This window comes from Schistocerca gregaria, chromosome 3, assembly GCF_023897955.1.
Source record: "Schistocerca gregaria isolate iqSchGreg1 chromosome 3, iqSchGreg1.2, whole genome shotgun sequence".
Classification (NCBI taxonomy): Eukaryota; Metazoa; Arthropoda; class Insecta; order Orthoptera; family Acrididae; genus Schistocerca; species Schistocerca gregaria.
The window spans coordinates 849,089,443-849,110,211 of NC_064922.1; the positions used below are offsets into that span (position 1 = coordinate 849,089,443).

A 20,769-nucleotide genomic window follows, 5' to 3' on the forward strand; every position below is an offset into this window, starting at 1 on the left:
TGATCAGAAAGCTTGTTGCTAGCAACTTCACTATTGACAGAAAATGGCATGAAACCTGGAGTTCGAATGCTCCACCTGAAGTGCGGCATCTTATTGACTGTTTAGAGAGACCCTATGGTTTGAACTCCCATAGCACGATGGAAGAATATAAATCGCATCTGAACAGGACACAGCTTGTGTGCATACAACCTACATAAATGGGGCAAGCAACCCAGTCCAAGCTGTGATTTTGGAGCATTGAATTAGACCACCTGACACATTGTCAAGGGGCATGAATTGACTTTTTCATGGCTACACCATCAAGCCTTAATTAGATAAGAAGACTTGAGATTACCTTATAACAACTATTTTTAATGCACCATTCATTCTTATTTCTTACCTAATTGTATATCTGACAATATTATGAAAATAAAATAGAAAGAAACTTCCACATGGGAAAAATATATTAAAAACAAAGATACGAAGCGGGAAAGTGCCGGTAGATAGGCACAATGAATAAAACACACACACAGAATTTGAGCTTTCGCAACCGGCGGCTGCTTCGTCAGGAAAGAGGGAAGGAAAAGGAAAGATGAAAGGATGTGGGTTTTAAACCCCCTCCACACACACACACACACACACACACACACACACACACACACACACACACACACACACACCAACCACTGTCTGGCAACAAAGGCCAGACTGCGAGCAATTGTGCACGATGGGAGAAGCAGTTTAGGCCGTGGGAATGAGGAGGAGGCTGGGAAAGGATGGCAGGGTAGGGGTGAGGGCCGGTAAAGTGCTGCTTGTGGGAACATGCAAGGACAAGATGGAGAGAGGGTAGGACAGCTAGGTGCAAATAGGAGGTTAGACGGGAGTGTGGACGGGGGGGTGGGGGGAGTGGAAAAGGAGAGAAGTAAAAAGACTGGATGTGTTGTTGGAATAGAGGGCTTTGTGTGCTGGAATGGGAACAGGGAAGGATCTACATGGGTAAGAACAATGAGGCCAGGAGGGTTATGGGAACATAGTATATATTGCAAGGGGAATACCCACCTGTGCAATTGATCACGACTTTGTAATACTCCCTTCTGAAAAAGGACCCGCCACTATTGTTTTGAACTGTGAGTCTTAACTGACATAAGGACTCTGCCAGCTATCAGAGGTGTTCACCTACGAACCTTGCCACAGTGATGCCATTCCAGAAATCCAACAGGATCTCCATCTCTTCTCAAATCATTAGGCACATAACATAACCTCTCTTCTGAGACTTTGCCTCTCCTCATACATACCACTCCCAGCACTCCCACCTTCTACATGCTTCCTAAAGTCCATGAACCCAGCCACCTAGGATCCACATTGTGGCAGATTACTGTGCGCCACTGATACGATCTTTTCTCTAGTAAACCAACACCTTCAATATATTACCACAACCTACCCTCATGTATAAAAGGCACCAACCATTTTCTCCACTAACTCTCCACAGTTCATGTTCCTTTACCACATAGCACCCTGCTCGTGACTATTGATGCCCCTCTGTGTGCTCTAACATCCCTAATGCCCATTGCCTTGCCACTATTCAACACTACCTTTTCCCGCACCTGATAGATTCCAAACTTACAGCTTCCTTCCTAGTCACAATGACCAACTATATCCTCACCCACCAATACTTTGAAGGCCTCACCTGTTAATAAATCCATGATACGGCAATAGGCACTCACAAGGCACCATCTTATGCCAACCTATTCATGGGATTCATTGACGACATCTTTGTTATCTGTATTGAGGGTGAGGACACCTTATCCACATTCCTCCAAACCTCAACATCTGCGCTTCCATTTGTTTCACCTTGTCCTCAACATAACAAGTCACCTTTCTCGATGTTGACCTGCACCGCAAAGATGGCTACATCAGTACCTCTGCCTATATCAAACCTACCAACCACCAGCAATATGTCCACTTTGACGGCTGCTACGCATTCCGTACCAAGAAGTCCCTTGCATGTAGCCCAGCCACTCGTGGCAGTCACATTTGTAGGGCCTCACTGAGGCCTTCATAGACAGAAATTACCCTTCCAACTTTTTACAGAATATCTTGTATCTTGTCTCTCCAACCATCCACAACCTCCAAAAGTCCCACTGTCCTACCACAAAGGAGCATTTTCCTTGTGACTCAGTACAACCCAGGACTGGAGCAACTGAATCTCATTCTCTGCCAGGTACCTCTCGTTGTGCCCTGAGAAGAAGAATGTCCTACCCACTGTCCTTCCCACCTCTCCACAGTGCTATTCCACTGCCCACCAAAACTTCACAATATCCTTGTCCATCCTTGTTCAATCCTTGCTCCCACCCCCTTGCTTCATGGCTCATATCCCTGTAATAGACCTAGGTGCAAGACCTGACCCATACAATACCATTTACTCCAATCTGATTGCAAGCACCTCGTATCCCATCAAAGGCAGGGCTACCTATGAAAGCAGTCATGTGATCCTCAAGCTAAGCTGCAATAACTGTGTTGCATTCTATGTAAACATGATAGCTAACAAGCTGTCTGCATGAATGGCCACCAATAAACTGTTGCAAAGAGACAGCTGGACTACCCAATTGCTGAGCAAGCTGCCCAATTCATTTTCTTAAATGACTGTTTCAAAACCCGCACCATCTGTATCCTTCCTATCTACACCAGCTTTTCCGAATATGTGCAGTATATCCTACATTACCATAACTCCCCTGGCCTCAACCTTCATTAGTTTCTGTCCTTCAATTAACTATCCCCTTCTCTGTTCCCACTCCAGCAGTCACAGCCCTCTATTCCACCAATACACTCGCAGACTTCTTACTTCTCTCCTTTTCCACCCCCTCCCCGACTTAGTCTCCTTCTCACCCCGATCACCCAGAGACACTCTCTCTCTCTCTCTCTCTCTCTCTCTCTCTCTCTCTCTCTCTCTCTCTCTCTCTGTGTGTGTGTGTGTGTGTGTGTGTGTGTGTGTGTGTGTGTGTGTTTAACAGAAGAAGGCTTTAAGCTTACTTTTTCAGCAGTTCCCCCCCCCCCCCCCCCCCCCCCCCCATTCCTGTCTGTGGCAAGTGTCTGCACTACATGGTGAGTAGTAGTGTGTCCTTTTCATAATACTGTCATTGTTTCATTCTGTTATTTATGTATTTACAATATAAGGAAAAGGATATATTGCTGCTCATCATAAAGATGACATGTTGAGTTGCAGAGAGGCACAATTGAAAGGCTGTTACATGTTAAACTTTTGGCCAGAGCCTTCTTAAGAAAGTAGCTATCTGTTGTTTTCCTAATATTGTTGATATTTCAACCTGAAGTTTCCATTGTTTTATTTGTGTGTTTTTATGTAATCTGGATTGTTTCATGTGTAGTATTACATGCTAAATACTAATAACTGCTTAAACAGATGATTAGCCACTACATTTTCTGTGCCAGACATCTGATACATCTGAGTTGAGAAATATACTGGTGGTAATGAAGTTGCGGTGATGAAGCTTTCTCATTCTTCTGTTTGAATGCATAAATTTGTTGGGCATTATCTATGTAGATATAAAATGTTCTTCCTTTGAGCAGGTATTTGAAATTAGTAAATAAATTAACATATCAATGAAAATGATCAATTTTGAAAATGTGATGTAATTGGATAGATAACAAATCTACTCACCAAGCAGTGGCAGAACACACATATAAAGTTATTAAATATTCCTCTTTTGGATCTGCAGCTCTTGTCTTTCTTTCCGTGTTTGCAGTTAAATTATTGGATGTAGATTCCATCTTTTATGCTAAAACATAGTTTCTTTCCTCCATTCTTCCTTTTTCTCTTTTTTTCTTCAGTGTTTTTGCATAAAAGGCAGAGCTTATATACAATAAAGACATTAAAGTTGGCAAGCTTTCAGAGCCAGTGGCACCTTCTTGCAGAAGGGTTGAAGGGGACGGAAGAGGGGTGAAGAAATAGGACTAGAGAGGTCTAGGAAAAGGGGTAGAGTAAGGAAAAGTCTCCTAGAACCCAAATCAGGGGATATGTACCGGACAGAATGAGAAGGAAAGACTGATTATTGGGGCTACATCGGACGAGATTACCTTCTCGTCTTATCCAGTAAGTCTCCCTTGACCCAGGGTTCTGGGCAACTTTTGGACCCTCCCCTTTCCCTAATCTTAGCAGTCCTTTTCCTTTGGCACCCTTTGTTCCCTGTCAATCCTTCTGCAAGGAGGAGGAGCCACTGGCTCTGAAAGCTTGCAAACTTTATTAACTTTATATGTGTGTTCTCCTGCCAACACTTGGTGAGTAGATTTTTTTATCTATCCGATTACATTATATATAAATACCTAGAAATTCTGTCTTAAATTGAGAAGCTTCTGGACTACAGAAAACTTGTCTCAAAAGAAACCACCGGACTTTCAAATTCCATTATGTTTCTCTTGCTGTGAAGTTGATGCGCCCGCAAAATAAACTTGGGCAAGTTATCAGTGTGGCTTGGGCTAGATTTTCCTTGCTTTTCTCAAACTGTTCTGTTGTCTCGAAGGTCCAGTTATTTTTGTTTTGTCATTCTTCTTACTTTTCTTCAGAAGAGCTTGCTTTTGTGCAGCACGTTCTTTATGGTGACAATAGAAGTTAAGTGTGCTAAGAAATCTCGCAATTGTTGCGCAGTTTCTGGACAAAGTGTCTTTACAATGGTTGTTTCTCTCTTCAACCCTGATTATAAAGATATTCGAAAAGTGTGTTTAGATGTTTTAAGTGTTCTTCTTTCAAAATACTAAATGCAATCGGGGTCCTATCTATGTAGGCAAAACAGAAATCTAATCCTTGCTGTACTTTCTTAATAAATGTTTGGAAAGTGCTTGGTGCATTCATTAATCCAAGTGGCATGAAATTAAATTCATGAAGTCCTAATAGAGTGATATCTGCCATTTTCTGCATGTCTTCTTCCTTAGACAGATTTTGGAAATAGGTTTTTAAGAGGTGTGTATTTGAAAATATCTTCTTGCCATGAAGGATTAAGTTGACTTTTATCAGTCCGTGAAATTGCTTAAATGTGTGGGAGTGTATACGTGTAAATGGTGATAATCAGCACAAACTCAACAATGACTGTCTTGTTTTGCAACCATTTGCGAAGAACTGGTCCGCTGATTTAGGCAGTGGAATAAGTTTATGGATTGTCGTGTAAGGGTATTTTTTTTTTTCGCAGTATTCAGTTACTGTGCGTGCAATCTAATATGGCTTTCAGAAGATTGGAGCTCCACTATATGTTGGAATGTAATACATAGCATCATGTTTAATCTCTCTCTGCACGACAGTGTTTTCTTAATGCTGAATTTTTTAAATTTCCCAAAAATTGCAGGAGATATGAAAGAAATTGACTGTCTCAGTTGCTTCAGTATGTGTTACAGTCCCTTTACCTTAACAAATCTCTTGTGTTGACATCAGTTAGAAGGTGAAAACAGGAAAAGAAGAGAGAAAGCGTTGGAGATGTGGTGCTGCAGAATAATATAGAAAATTAAGGCACTGATAAGGTAAGGAATGAGGAGGTTTTCTGCATAGTAAATAAAGAAAAGAACACTGACAAGAGTAAGGGGCAGGATATGAGTTAAGTCATTGGGGAGTAACTTCCATGATACTAGAGATTGCTGTGGTGGTAAAAATTGTAGGAGAAGACAGAGATTGGAACATATCCAACAAATATTTGTGTCGCGTGAGGAATTCATGGTGTCTGCATGAAACTAGTTGAAAGCTTGATGACTCATTTAAAAAGAAAGAAATAAATAGAAATTATAAATAAACAAAGTAACTGTCTGACCAGTTTCATACAATTTAGCGAAAATATTTTTGCAAAATCGATGAACATGAAGTTTTGAACTGCTTGGAAAAAATACTTTTTAGTCAACTGTTCACATATTTGTGTGTTCCCACACACATTTATTGTTTAAATTGGTACAATATCATTGTTTGTATAAAACATCATTTCCCACTGTTTTGCAGACGTTGTGTCGCCGTGTATGATGCTGCTGTAAAACAACTGCCGACAGAGCGTATGTGGTCTCTGTACATAGAAACAATGCAGGAACTCGCTCAGGAGGCGACTCCTTTGCCGACTTTCAAGCGGAAAATGCTGCGTAATGCTTACCAGGGTGCACACAGTGCTGGAAGAATGCAGACAAAATACTATCTTATGTGGGTGAGTACTCAGTATATCATGCCCTTCTTTATATTATGTTTTATAGCTACACAGGGTGCATTGTCCACTACAGGGTGGTGGAAGAAGCCTTCTTTGGGTCATTGGCTGCACCTTCTATTTTCCCATTGTGCATCTCCAATTCTATATCCATTGGGTTAACAGAGGCTACAGGAGTCCGCTGGAGGAGTAGGTGGCTGCTGCAGTATAGATGACGTCCTTGGAAACTGTTTATAGGCACAAAAGTTTAGAGTAACAGATAAATGTCTGACCAAGCCCTCGTCATGTGGCGTAGCAAACTCAGGTGTTGATCTCCCAGACCTTGGCAGCAAAGCTTTGTGTTCCCTTGAAGTTGTCAGTAGCCATGACACTTGAAGTGATCTGAGCATAAGGGACTTCGTATGGTAAACATTCCTGACACCACTGGGCAAGGTGCCGTTGCTGCAGACTGGTATGGCTACACGAGGGGTGGGGTGGGGGAAGGCGGGGGGGGGGGGGGGGGGCAGCGGCAGCCTGCCCCAGCCGTGGTGGGTGATGTGGTGTAGACATCTAGGGAGCATACCCTAGCCAGGCGTCTGCCACTGGTAGGTGCCATAGTGGCTCAGTGGTTAAGAAGGCCTCAGTTCGACTCTCGGCCCATCTATTGGCAACTGGACCCCCTGGCAGTCAGTCCTGTTGAGGTGATGGAGCAATAATGACCTCATGGTGGAAAGGACTATGCAGCTGTGCTGGCATGACAGCAGGTGTGTATAGGACTCAAGTGGGAGCTTGTAAAGGGTAGACAGCTATGGGACAAAGACTAGCAGAGCTTGAGGCCTCAGTCACTTTATTCTCTATGTACTGCAAGCACTTTATGCTCTACCAACTAGATACTACGAATAGTACAACATGTTGTACATTTAATCAATAGGAGATAAATGTACTCTCTTTATTTCAAAAATGTCGTGTACAATCAATCATGACTCAAATTTACAGAGTAATATGAATTCACAGCAATAATTAGGATAATAATAGCTCTATTATTATTATTATTATTATTATTATTATTATTATTATTATTATTATTATAGCTCTATTAGACACGAACCCCACGCCTACTACAGTAGTACAAGTTTATATGCAGACTAGCTCTGCAGATGACGAAGAAATTGATGAAATGTATGATGAGATAAAAGAAATTATTCAGGTAGTGAAGGGAGACAAAAATTTAATAGTCATGGGTGACTGGAATTCGATAGTAGGAAAAGGGAGAGAAGGAAACATAGTAAATGAATATGGATTGGGGGAGAAAAATGAAAGAGGAAGCCGTCTGGTAGAATTTTGCACAGAGCATAACTTAATCATAGCTAATACTTGGTTTAAGAATCATGAAAGAAGGTTGTATACATGGAAGAACCCTGGAGATACTAAAAGGTATCAGATAGATTATATAATGGTAAGACAGAGATTTAGGAATCAGGATTTAAATTGTAAGACATTTCCAGGGGCAGATGTGGACTCTGACCACAATCTATTTGTTATGAACTGTAGATTGAAACCGAAGAAACTGCAAAAAGGTGGGAGTTTGAGGAGATGGGACCTGGATAAACTGAAAGAACCAGAGATTGTACAGGGTTTCAGGGAGAGCATAAGGGAACAATTGATAGGAATGGGGGAAAGAAATACAGTAGAAAAAGAATGGGTAGCTTTGAGGGATGAAATAGTGAAGGCAACAGAGGATCAAATAGGTAAAAAGACTAGGGCTAGTAGAAACCTTGGGCAACAGAAGAAATATTGAATTTAATTGATGAAAGGAGAAAATATAAAAATGCACTAAATGAAGCAGGCAAAAAGGAATACAAACGTCTCAAAAATGAGATTGACAGGAAGTGCAAAATGGCTAAGCAGTGATGGCTAGAGGACAAATGTAAGGACGTAGAGGCTTATCTCACTAGAGGTAAGATAGATACTGCCTACAGGAAAATTAAAGAGACCTTTGGAGAGAAGAGAACCACGTGTATGAATATCAAGAGCTCAGATGGCAATCCAGTTCTAAGCAAAGAAGGGAAGGCAGAAAGGTGGAAGGAGTATATAGAAGGTTTATACAAGGGCGATGTACTTGAGGACAATATTATGGAAATGGGAGAGGATGTAGATGAAAATGAAATGGGAGATATGATACTGCATGAAGAGTTTGACAGAGCACTGAAAGACTCGAGTCAAAACAAGGCCTCCGGAGTAGACAACGTTCCATTAGAACTACTGACGGCCTTGGGAGAGCCAGTCCTGACGAAACTCTATCATCTGGTGATCAAGACGTATGAGACAGGCGAAATACCCTCCGACTTCAAGAAGGGTGTAGGTAAGGGTGTGAAGAGTGTTAAAAAGGACATTGGGGATGAGCCCCACATGCCTAATTTCAACATGAATCAATTCACTTTCACCCTCACTACTGTATCCTGCTTCCTTTCTACGGGATGTTCATAAAGTCTCTCCACAGTGCTGTATGATTGTTCGCTGTGATTGCCATATGCCGCTCTGAATATACCGAAATGAAACTCAGTAAAATAAAAGTTATTAATTTATTGAATATTCATTTTTACTTACAAATTTTCACATTAAATGTTGAAAGTGTCCCCCCTGTTGTTGAACACACAACTCAATTCGTCTAATCTTGTTTCGAAACACAAGCTGTAACATTTCTCCTGTAACAGCAGCAATGAAAGAGGATATTGCAGTTTTCAATTCATCAATGGATTTTGGACAGTTTGTATAGACGGTTGCTTTCGCTTCACCCCAGAAGAAAAAGTTAAGTGGTGTTAGGTCAGGCGATCGTGGAATTATGCAATCACCAAAAACATGAGCAAGCAGTGACATTGAAACGCCATCTTGTTGAAAATAACTGTTCAGTATTTTACTTAACACAATTTCTCCTATGAATGGGTACAGAAAATCACTGCAGTATCGTTGTGCGTTGATCATTTCGTTGAAACACCCAGGCAGGCAAACAGTCACATGGCACGAGGAGCTAACAATCATACAGCACTGCAGAGAGACTTTTTGAATACCCTGTACTACACCTGCAGTGCATATGATACGGATTAATAAGGCTACGTGCACTGCACCTGCGGTATTAGCACAACATAAATCTCAATATTTACAGTTGTCTAACAAATATTATGAATCTCAGTAAATTTCCATATATAAATTATCTTTTTAATAAATATGCCTTCTTAAATAATGGTAATCAGAAGGTGTCTCTACCTTCACATTTCGTTCATTTGGATCATCATTGCTTGCATTAATATTACTTGGAATCAGAATAATATCAGAATAATTCTTACAACTGATTCCAGAACTAGTGATCACTTTCTATGTGTGACGCTTTGGTACTATCTGGTATATTGTATAGATAACTAATTACTTGCATTACAAGTTTTTTAAAGAAACCTAAATTTTCATAAATTGTATTGGTTGACAAATTAAGATCCGGAGATGTAACTGGTTGCTCAGTCAGCAATATAATATTTTCTTGCTATAAATTGTTTCTGTTTTGTTTTATGTAATAAAATTAATGTCCTTCCTATGCATTTATTTACTTCTCTTCCAAATAAATCGTTCAGAATTTTTTTTTCTGTGTATCTTCAGTCTTTAAGATGAATGAACTGACTAGAATATCTTGTGGTTTCAGTTTAGAAATTGCTTTCTGATAACATTATATCACACTTGTTTTTAGAAACCTATGTGCCACTATTACTACACACACACACACACACACACACACACACACACACACACACACACACACACAGAGAGAGAGAGAGAGAGAGAGAGAGAGAGAGAGAGAGAGAGAGAGAGAGAGAGAGAGAAAGCTGGTAAGTAGTAGTAAAGCCTTGACGTGTATGAGCAAATGCTTCTGATTAATTAGTGATGAACCTTTGAACGAAGGTATTGTCAATGAGTGGGCAAAATTAATCCTGTACAACCAATCAACTATTGCATTCCAAAATTTGTTAGTGCTAGCAATATACCAATCATCTCTAATTCCTATTACTGAAAACGAAATTAAATTACTTTCTTACACCAATAAGATACCGAACAATTCTCTCAGTGTGTGCATATTCTGTAGCTCTCCACATTGAACTGTAGATTCTGTCAGAGTGTAGCAAATTCCTACACTAAATCATTATTGCAACACTAAACCATAAATAAGTTTATGGAACTGGAACACTAATAAAAATTTCATGAACTATTTAGATCACCAGGCTCTTCTATGTTGACTGTTCCCCAAGAATAGTTCAAACCCAACTGACTTAATCCCATGTTAAACCATGTAGGAACCATTTAACAAACAGATGTAGAGTGATGTTATTATTTTTAACAATTACTCAATTTTTATATGGCCTTCAGCTCTACTTCTCGTGGCTGACTGCTATCAAAGTAGTCTTTGCCGCTCAAACTGTCTGTGCACTGTAGATAGCTTTTTTGCCGCTCAGATATGAATTTTGGCCCCACGTCAGCATTGGTACACTAGAACATATGGTTTGAAGAGGCACATATGAGCTACATAATACTAACATCAAACACAAATTTAATACATCTTATCTATAATGGGGCCACTACACCAATATGTTAAGACAAAATAGACTACCATTACAACACTTCAAATAATAAAATTTCATTTTGACCCATTGCAGTTGGGATCTGCTTGAACAATACAACAATGATTGAGGGGGAAGCCATTGAGAGTTTTATAGTCTTGCTCATCAGTATGGAAACATGAGTCTTCAGATTCATCAAACACTGTATCATGCCAGTGGTTAATGAGAGAGGGTGTTAGCATTGGACTGTTTGGCTGTCGGTCTGTACATGATTTCATGCCGCTTCAATGCTGTTCATGGTGGGAATGGTCTGAAAGGAAAGAAAGACAACATTGGTCGCTTGTGGTCTGTCACCAAGTAAAACTTTATCCCATATACATATTGGTGGAATTTTGTCATACCATAGTACCTGGAAATAATTTCACTGGACTGTGCCCAAGAGCTTGATGCAAAAGCAATCAATCTGTTCATAGGTCAAACTCTGTGCGAAAGCACTGTACTGATCCCATACAAGGATGCGTTGATCGCTATCATGACTGACTGAATGGAATCAAAATACATTAAACAACGGTCACTCAATAAATCTTCCTTCAATTTGCTGAAAAGTTGTTTGACACTCCCAAGTCCATACAAAATTAACATTTTTCTTGTGTAATCTATGCAGTGGAGCTGCAATTTGCACTGTGTTTGGAATGAAACAAATGTAGTAAATGAGTTTTCCTGGTGCTGCTTGAAATTCACTTGCATTGCAAGGTGCTGGGTTACAGATTGCAGTTAAGAGACTGCAAAGGAAGTGTTGATTACATGGCCTAAGTACTCAATTGCTGCCCGAAAAAAGAAAATAAACACTTGTCTTTGTTGCAGTAGAGACCAGCAGCAGAGAGAACGTGAAATAAGATTCTCATGTTAGAAATATATTCCTCAGTAGCATGACTTGAAACCACAGCATCTAAATAATTTGTATATGAAGGTATTGTAGCAGTCACTTGTTAAAGATATTGCTGAAAAATTGCAGATGCTGAAGCACAGCTGAAGGGCCAAAATAAAAACTTGAATAACCTCATGTGGGTGTTGACCACAAAAAAATCTGAGATTGCTTGTCCACTGTAGACTGCTGATATGTGTCCCATAAATTTATTTTAGAAAAGAAGCAACTGGCTCCTAGCTTAGCCGACAGTCCATCAGGTCATGGTAATGCAAATGAATCAATCAGTGTTTGAGGATTCACTGATGACTTGAAATCAGCATACTATCTTAAATCGGACAGATGGTTTCCTGGTGAGTACAAGAGGAGATTCCCACTAACTGACCTCTACTGGAGTGGTCATGCCTATTTCCTACAAGGTTAACAAATGTTTAGCCTCTTGATCTCTAGGTGCCTGAGGGATGTGTCTCGCCGAATAAAGTCAAGATCACACATTTTCTTTCATTGTAATATGAGCCTCAGAATTGTTTGTTCTGCTTAGGCTTTACTGATTCCTGCACAGAATTTTCAAATAGTGTGCTGAGGAACAGAAAAATTTGCAGAAAGTATAGTGTACTGAATGTGGAGCTGTAGAAGATCAAAGAATAAATATCAAAAAGGGTTTGACTGTCTTTTGAACACAACTCTGTGCATGAAACTGTATTTGTAACAGTGCAAAAAGTGCCAGGCAGGCTGCAAACATCAAAAACTGGCTGTTATAAGCTGAGAGTGTGTCTGTAAGTGTACCATTTACACTTTCCCATTAGTGCATATGTGAGTCTGTTCAAAATAGTCACTGAAGCTCCCGTATCTAACAGCATGTGTACATTGCAATTAGCAATCACCAAAGTGACAAAGTTTGTTTGCTTGATGCTGAACATGAGAACAGTTCTGAGACTATTGCAACTGATTTTAACACTTGACTTGACACCGTGACTAGCACTACAAGGCTTTTAAAGTACAACATCGATGTTCATAGACTGATTCTTGGAGTAAGGAACAGATTGCTTGTGTGACTTCTACTTTTGCAAAAACTCTGATTTTACACATCCATGCTTGCCGCACTGAAAACACTGTGTGTAGCAACAGAGGCACGCCTGCCACTTGTGTGATGTGTATAACTGAGGGCAAGATTTAAATGTCACACACCATGCCAGTGATGTTGTCTAGGGCGCTATCCTGTGTGTGATTTGGAATTACACGGTGCATGAACTGTTTGGTATTGACCCTACTTTGCACCACAAAATGTGAGGAAAGTCAAATTCTAGTGCAGCACTATCATAAGAGTCCTGTGATTCGATTAATTCTAACACTTGCTTCAAACTTGGGTCCGGATATTTAAATATATTTTCCTCCGGTTGTAGACTTGGAGACATTCTGGGTGATAGCCTCTCGAATCATTGTATCACTGTAATATCTACCACATTAAACACATAATATTACAATGCCTCATCAGACCTTGTAAATTGGCTACGTGGTGTCTGTAAGTTTGGGAAAGTTGTCTACGTGATCCGAAAAACTTTTAACAAACAGCTACCACATTCACTTGTTCTTCAAAATACCGATCTACTGCAGTGGTTAAGTCCTCCTAGCCTATACTTTTGGGGCAGGCAGTGTGTAAAGGTTACCATGTCAGTCTGTAAGCTGTGATGCCTGGTGTTGCCAAAAAGTAGGGTTTTCTGTTCATACCTTGAATATGATGTGCAGTGAAGTGTATGTCAAGCTTAGCATGCTATTCAAACCAGTTTTCCTGCTGTGTGTTGAATGTCCAGAACTGTTTAACACAGACAGGCGGTCATGTTGTGGCGCCACTTAGGGTGTTGCGAGTGACATTAATAGACTTGTTTGGATTTGCATCATAGAAAGGTCAGAATGTTCTGATACACAAAAAAAGTTAGTATAATTACAGTTTGATGGGCAAGCACAGTGTTTGTCCAAGAATCTGTAAGAAACACTCACTATCTTTTTTGCTGTAATGTTGCTGTCTGAGAAATGCACAGATCAGCCAAACAACAGACAAATGGAGCACCAACCTTGGTGTCAATGTTGTTGTATCCAGTAGCGATTCACAGGTTCAAAAGCAGAAAGCAGAGAACGAGAGACACAACAGGCACATGAAAATCATTTACTTAACTCCAAGGGCTGCAAGTACACGAGTCCTGGCAGGTCCAGTAATAATACTCAGTGTGTCCAAGTCCATAGTCAAGTCTTTAATCCACTGTAGAACAGACAGAGAGGCTTGAGTACTTGCAGGCATATTTCACAATACTGAAGGGTGCACAATGCTAGCTAGTGGTGATCTTATCCACTTTGGAAGCAGCGCTGCCTGCATAAGCTGAGGAGGGAGTGTCTGTGGGGCGGCCATCAGTTGGCAATGGTGTGTTGTGTGTGACTGCCTCTGGCTGTGGTACTAAGAATGTCTGGTGCCACCCTATGAATTACGAATAGATACCTGGCGTTTGGTATCTGTGGGTTGAATGATACCACAAAGACGTCTATCTGCCTGAGCTTGAGTCGTTCGATATAAGTGAAATAAAGAGTTGCAAGAACAAGAGTGCTGTTGAGTCCAGCAACAATATCCAGTGTGTCCAAGTCCATAGGCAAATCTGTAGAATAGACAGATAGCTTGAGTACTTGCAGGCATAAGCCTCAATACTGAAGGGTGCATGTTAGCTATTGTGTATTTTCAACTCTCGCCAATTACTTGAGAAGAGAGTAATCATGTCACCCCTATCAGTGATGTTCCATTGAGTCTACTAGTATCCACTCTCCAGTTTTTTAATTGGTAGTTTGTTGCCATCCTGACACCAATAATCCTTTAGGGCATTTTCTGTTTCTTTTCCACAGCTGCATTGTACCCAATAGTGATCTCTAAGGAGTATACACTCCAGGGGCCTCATGGTTCTTTTGTGAGTTCATACATGGTGCTGCATTTCTTTCCCAATGCCTCTTCCTCCTCATCCTTGCTCCTACCCAGCTGCCCCCTCCTTCCACTCTCTGTCTTATCACTTCTGTCAACCTGGCTAGCCACCTGGCTTCATGTATTCCATGCTGTATTGTTCCTCTTGCCTTCTCTCTTTCATCCTAAAGCAATTTTGGCCCACCCTTTGGGGCTTGACCTCCACTTCTAAATGTCCCGTCTGTGGTGTGAGCCATTTGGGAAAGTGCTCCCTCCCTAGCATCTATGTCGTGGATGCCTCTCCTCCCCTTCTTTTCCCCTCTTCCTCCCCCCCACTGTAGCCCCCCCCCCCCCGGCCCATCCCACTAGGTCACCAGCAAGTGTAGCCAGCCTATGTAGTGAGACTGTACCCATCTGCTGAGCCCCCTGACAACAGAGGGATCACATTTATGATACCTGAGCTGTTGCCACCCCACAAATGCCAAGGAGTCATTGCCTATCATCCCAGAGCATCGGAACTCTTGGCAATGGTTGCCATGCCAGAGAAGCCTTGTTTTGGTTGTGTGGAACCGATGGGGAGAGCCCCTGGTCAGAGGGGCCCCGTATCAGGGAAGATGCTTTGTGCATGGAGCATAAAGGGCTAAAAATTTTGCCATTCTCAAATGGTCATTTCTTTTAATGGTAATAGATCATTGAATGGTGCTTCTTATGACCTTACAGCCTTCTCTTCCCTGGCTTCACCGTACGAGGAGGGCCAGGCTCGCCAGCTTGGTATGAAGCACTTTCCCCACTACCTGGTCTGAATAAGGACAGACAGGGTAACTTTCACTTCTGCGAAGCCTCTTTTTTTGAGAATATCAAGGCCAAGTTTGGAGTGGAGTCTCTCAGTAAGATGTGGTTTGGCTCCCTGGTGATCAAAGCTGCTGCTGCCTCCCAGTCTGCAGCTCTTCATTCTTTTGATCGTCTTGGTGCCATCCCAGTGTCTTATTACCCCTTCCCAGTCTCTGAATATGGTCCAGGGAGAGATTTTTCATGGGAACCTCGTCCTTCAAACTGATGAACTCTAAGCTGATCTCAAACACTGCCGCATTCATTTTGTCCAACATGTGCAGGAAATATTCTGGCTTTTGAGGGAGATATCGTCCCAGAGGAGGTCAAGGTTATGTTACCAGTGTGATGTGGAGCCATATGTCCTGCCACACAATGAAGTGCTTTTGGTGCTTGCTTTTTGGGCACGTCTTCCCAATGTACGGCAGACCCTCTATGTGGTGACTGGACACCCACCCCATGGAGGAAGCCCCTGTGTTCTGCCACCCATGTGTGTAAATAGTCATGGCCCTAACTCTATGCTCGTCAGACTGCCAGAATTACAAGAAAGGAAAGAAAATACAGGAGTAGAAGTTCCTGGGCCATCTATTGTACATTGAGGGATGTCAAAAATGTGACAGACTCCACCTTGTGTTGATGTCTTCTACTTTTGCCACTGTTACATCCTTTCCCTCACCAACCAGTTCCTTACCCCAGTCCCGCCCCCTCTCCTCTCCCCCTCCCCTGCGGTCTCCACATCCTCTCCTCCGGATGCTAATCCCCCACCCTGCCCTAAGTAGTGGCCCCCCTTCTTGATGAGACTCCCTCCCAGGACCCCTCCCCACCATCGTGTCCTAATCCATAGGCCTGCTAGCACAACTTGGTCATGGGATGCATAGTCTGTCCGCAAGGCACCAGCTGTCTTTCAGTTCCAGATCTTGCAGAAGCCTACTCTTCCTCTGTGCTCTGCCCTCCTCAGCCTCCAGGAGAGGAGGAGAAGAAACATAAGTCCCAGGACAAGGCCCCCACCCCTCAGTGCCCCCTGGAGGTACTTACTATCACCCCCCTCGCAACCTCAGTCAGACGTCTTGTTTATGGATGTCACCACATCATTGTTGGTGACGGATGGTGACACATTGGCGTGATTGGGTCCAACCCTTTTGCCACCCATTTGTATACTGCTTTGTGATCATTCGGTGGAACTGTAATGGCTACTACAATAACCTCCCAGAGTTGCAATCCCTTATTGCCTTTTACTTGGCTGCCTATGTCATTCTCCAGAAAACTCATTTTATTGGTGCTCACTCACTGTCTCTTTGTGGATTCCATGCTGTTGGAACTGGCTTGGCCCTTTGAGGGCTTCCGGTGGCATCTGCATGTTGGCAAAACCATGCGGCAGTCCCTTGGTTGCCGTGAAAACACTGTTAGTGGCACGACACAGGCAGCTCTACGTCATGGTTTGCACATATCAAACCGCTGCCGCCTGCCACGCTGTAGGTCCGCTAATCCAATCACAGAATGCACTGAGTGTGACGGCATGTATGGAACCCCAGGCTGCACGAACTTTCACGACGGCAGCTATGAAGTACTTATCATCCAATTTCAAGGAAACTATATGGTGAAAAAAATTGGTTCTTCTGCATCTTACAGGTCGATACCTTTGCTCGATGAAGGACTGAATTTCTTTTTGTTATTCATTGTGGTTGCTTTCTGTCCCACTTTTATGTAAACAATTACACGAATTTTATTGAGTGTGCAGAGGTAAAAATTCACGCCTGGACTTGGCATATAGTTCATTTTAGGTATACATTACTGCATAAGAAATTTAGCCAACATTCTGAAATTGTTATTTAAAGTTGAGAGCAGAACATTAGCTATCACCTTTCTTGAGATATTGAATGACGTGGGCAGACAGGCCACGCGGTGGTCGCACGCGGGTTGCTTACGATGCGACCAATACTTTGCCTTGCTTGTCGGAAATCATGTGGTTGTATCAGCCCCAAATTTCATGAATGGTTGAAGAAATCAAAATGTGGTTATTTGAAAATGATAGTTCGTAAAGTGTCATGTATTTTGTCGCATGATAAGCATGCAAAATTTATTTCTCTATCGAGATGTGAAAGTAACTACAGTTTCTCATAATGGATTGATTTTTTAAAATGGTGTTTAATAGCATCTGAAATGAGTGTTAAAGTGACGTGGAACATGCAAAAGACAAAGGTCCCGAGTTAGAGTCTCGGTCGGGCACATAGTTTTAATCTGTCTGGAAGTTTCATATCAGCGCACACTCTGTTCGAGAGTGAAAGTCTCATTCTGGAAACATCCCCCAGGCTGTGGCTAAGCCATGTCTCCGCAGTATCCTTTCTTTCAGGAGTGCTAGTTCTGCAAGGTTCGCAGGAGAGCTTCTGTAAAGTTTGGAAGGTAGGAGACGAGATACTGGCAGAAGTAAAGCTGTGAGGACCGTACGCGAGTCGTGCTTCGGTAGCTCAGATGGTAGAGCACTTGCCTGTGAAAGGCAAAGGTCCCGAGTTCAAGTCTCGGTCGGGCACACAGTTTTAATCTGACTTTAAATCAGTTATTGGTAAAATATCTGCAGCTTGTGACACAAGAATAATTGCGCTCCACACCAATTAACACAAAGAACATGAAAATTGTGAAGAAAAAAGTTTTTAACGTGAAAATCAACTTATGTCTTGTAAGTGAAGTTATAGTGCAACCACATGAGAGGAGACGTAAATGACAGCCTAATACTCAATTAACTGCAAGTAATCACTTATTCACATAAAAAAAAAACTTGAACTGTTTCATAATCTACAAATATCGTGAAGATTCCACTGGAAAATTATGTGAATAGTCTTCAATATCCGTGAAGTCTCATTGATCCCCGTCTTGCAAGTAGTTGTGAAGGACCAGTCATAATTGGTTTGACAGTTACCACTTTAGGCATTATAATGGAATTGCCGATTCCATATTTGGTTGCCAAAATGATGTATTTATTTTTTGGTTAACCTGCTTTCTCCGACACAAACACTAACTAAAAATAGTTTCATATCACGTTACTGCACTCTTTAATATGCCGGAGAATGGTCGCATGATATTTGAAGTCAGCAGAAAAGCCTCCACTGCACAAAAAACGTATGGCAGCATATGTACAATTGCATTACGATACATGTGCCATCGATGATTTCTATGTAGTTGGAGAACTGCCACTGCATTCGAAAGTTGTGGATAATATGTAACCAATCATTGGTTGTTGTTTCACAAAGGAATGTGTGTCTTATGGAAAGTGCTACAAATGGAAGGGTGACCAAAACAGTAATGCAACTTTATCATTTGCTGACAGTCGCCATAAGAAAACTGCTTTAAAGTTTTTTAACTTTTCCTTAACATAAGGCTCTTTGCAGAGAGTAATAGACATACATACACAAATACATCACAAGTGTATGTGCTGGCTGCTTTATTAAACAAATATTCTGGCAATAAATATGCAACTGACCTACCTAATGAAAGGTAGTGTTATTTGCTGTTGGGCTGCATTAACAATAAATATAATTCGTCTTTGTATTGATGCAGTGTTCCAAAGTAGTCTATCCTGCGTAGGCCTCTTCATCTTCACATAACTACTGCATTCTACACCCATTCTAAACTGCTTACCATTGGCAAGCCTTGGTCTCTCTCTACAATTTAGCCTCCATTACCAAACTGCCAATTCCTTGATGCCTAATAATATGTACTGTCAACTGTCCCCTCTTTTAGACAAGTTGTGTCGTAATTTCCTCTTCTTTAGTTACACAATCTTCATATCTTTATCTTCAGCATTCTTCTTTATCACTAAGTTTTGAAGACATCCATTGCCTTCTTGACAATACTCTTCATCGCCCACGTTTCACTTGCGTACAAGGCTACATTCCACACAAATAATTTTGTGAAATACTATCCAATCATTAAAATTTATATTTGGTGTGAAAAAATTTTCTTTTTCAGAAACACTTTCCTTGCTGTTGACAGTCTTCATTTTAAATCCTCTCTACTTCTGCCTTCTCAATTATTGCTTTTTTTTTTTCAAGTCATTGGAGTCTTAGAAATGCAGTTTGGTATTTGTACAAGTTGTAGATAATCATGTGTATGGTGTGTGAGTGGTAAATGTGTTATCTATCTAGTACTGCGCACTTTGCTTATCGAGAATAGGCACTCCAAAATATGCTACTGGTGACAATTCACGTTTCTTATAATAAAAAAATTGGTAAATTTATGAAGAATTACATTGAGGAAACATTCACATTGTTAGGAGTAAATTCCCACGTTTTAATAAGATTTCATTTACCATTGACCATGGAAGGCATTTCAATCCTTTCAGCGTTATGCATGCATTACACATTTTGAACACAGTTCTGAAACTCATGTTGGATGACGATTATTAGATAAATGGGCTTGGAGTGGTTCATCCCATAACTTATGCCGCTAGTGTTTGTTTCATGAAGAAAACTGGTGATGTGAATTCAATATAGAAAGTTTGAAGCAAGAAATGGAGAGTTAGTGGAACAACTTGGTTAGAATTCTACAGAATGTAAAGGCAGTATGACAAAATTGGGGACCTACTTCCGGAGAGAGACGTCTCTGAAATACTTACAGGTTACAACAACGGTACTGTGAAAGAACTGGTGATATTTTTAGAGCTATTCAAAGATGCAATAAGAATGCTGCAAGGTTTCCATCAGTTCAGTTTGTTTTGTTATGGGTGCACAAACTGAAAAGCCATTGTAATACAGGGCCTGAAAGTACAGAGGTAAATACGGTTAAATTACTGTAGACACACCGTGTATCCAGAAATGAAAATTGCGCTTAATTGCAAAACGCCAGTTTCAGTGTCGTCTGCATTTTGGCAGTAAAATAGAATGGTCGTATTATCCTCTATTAACTGTAGATAGTACTAGTGCTGAAACATTGCTATCTCCAGCTTGCAAATGAGAAAGACGAAATTTTGATGTTGTACAGAATAGTGCCTAAACGAAAATTGAAGAGACCTGTGGAGAAAAGAAACCACTTGTATGAATATCAAGAGTGCAGATGGAAAACCAGTTCTAAGCAAAGAATAGAAAACAGAAAGGTGGAAGGAGTATATAGAGGGTCTATACAAGGGTGATGTACTTGAGGACAATATTATAAAAATGGAAGAGGATGTAGATGAAGATCAAATGAGAGATACGATACTGCGTGAAGAGTTTTACAGAGCACTGAAAGATCTAAGTCGAAACAAGGCCCCGGGAGTAGACAACATTCCATTAGAACTACTGATGGCCTTGGGTGAGCCAGTCCTGACAACTCTACCATCTGGTGAGCAAGATGTATGATAGAGGC

General features: G+C 41.2%; 1 protein-coding gene across 1 annotated transcript in view; it reads left to right on the forward strand.

The window, feature by feature from the left end:
- Positions 1-20,769, forward strand: part of LOC126354765 (U3 small nucleolar RNA-associated protein 6 homolog) — a 119,806-nt gene that overhangs the window by 71,880 nt on the left and 27,157 nt on the right. Inside the window, exon 8 of the mRNA XM_050004658.1 lies at positions 5,969-6,164. Within this exon, the coding sequence (XP_049860615.1) occupies positions 5,969-6,164 (196 nt within the window). The remainder of the gene's footprint in view (positions 1-5,968; positions 6,165-20,769) is intronic.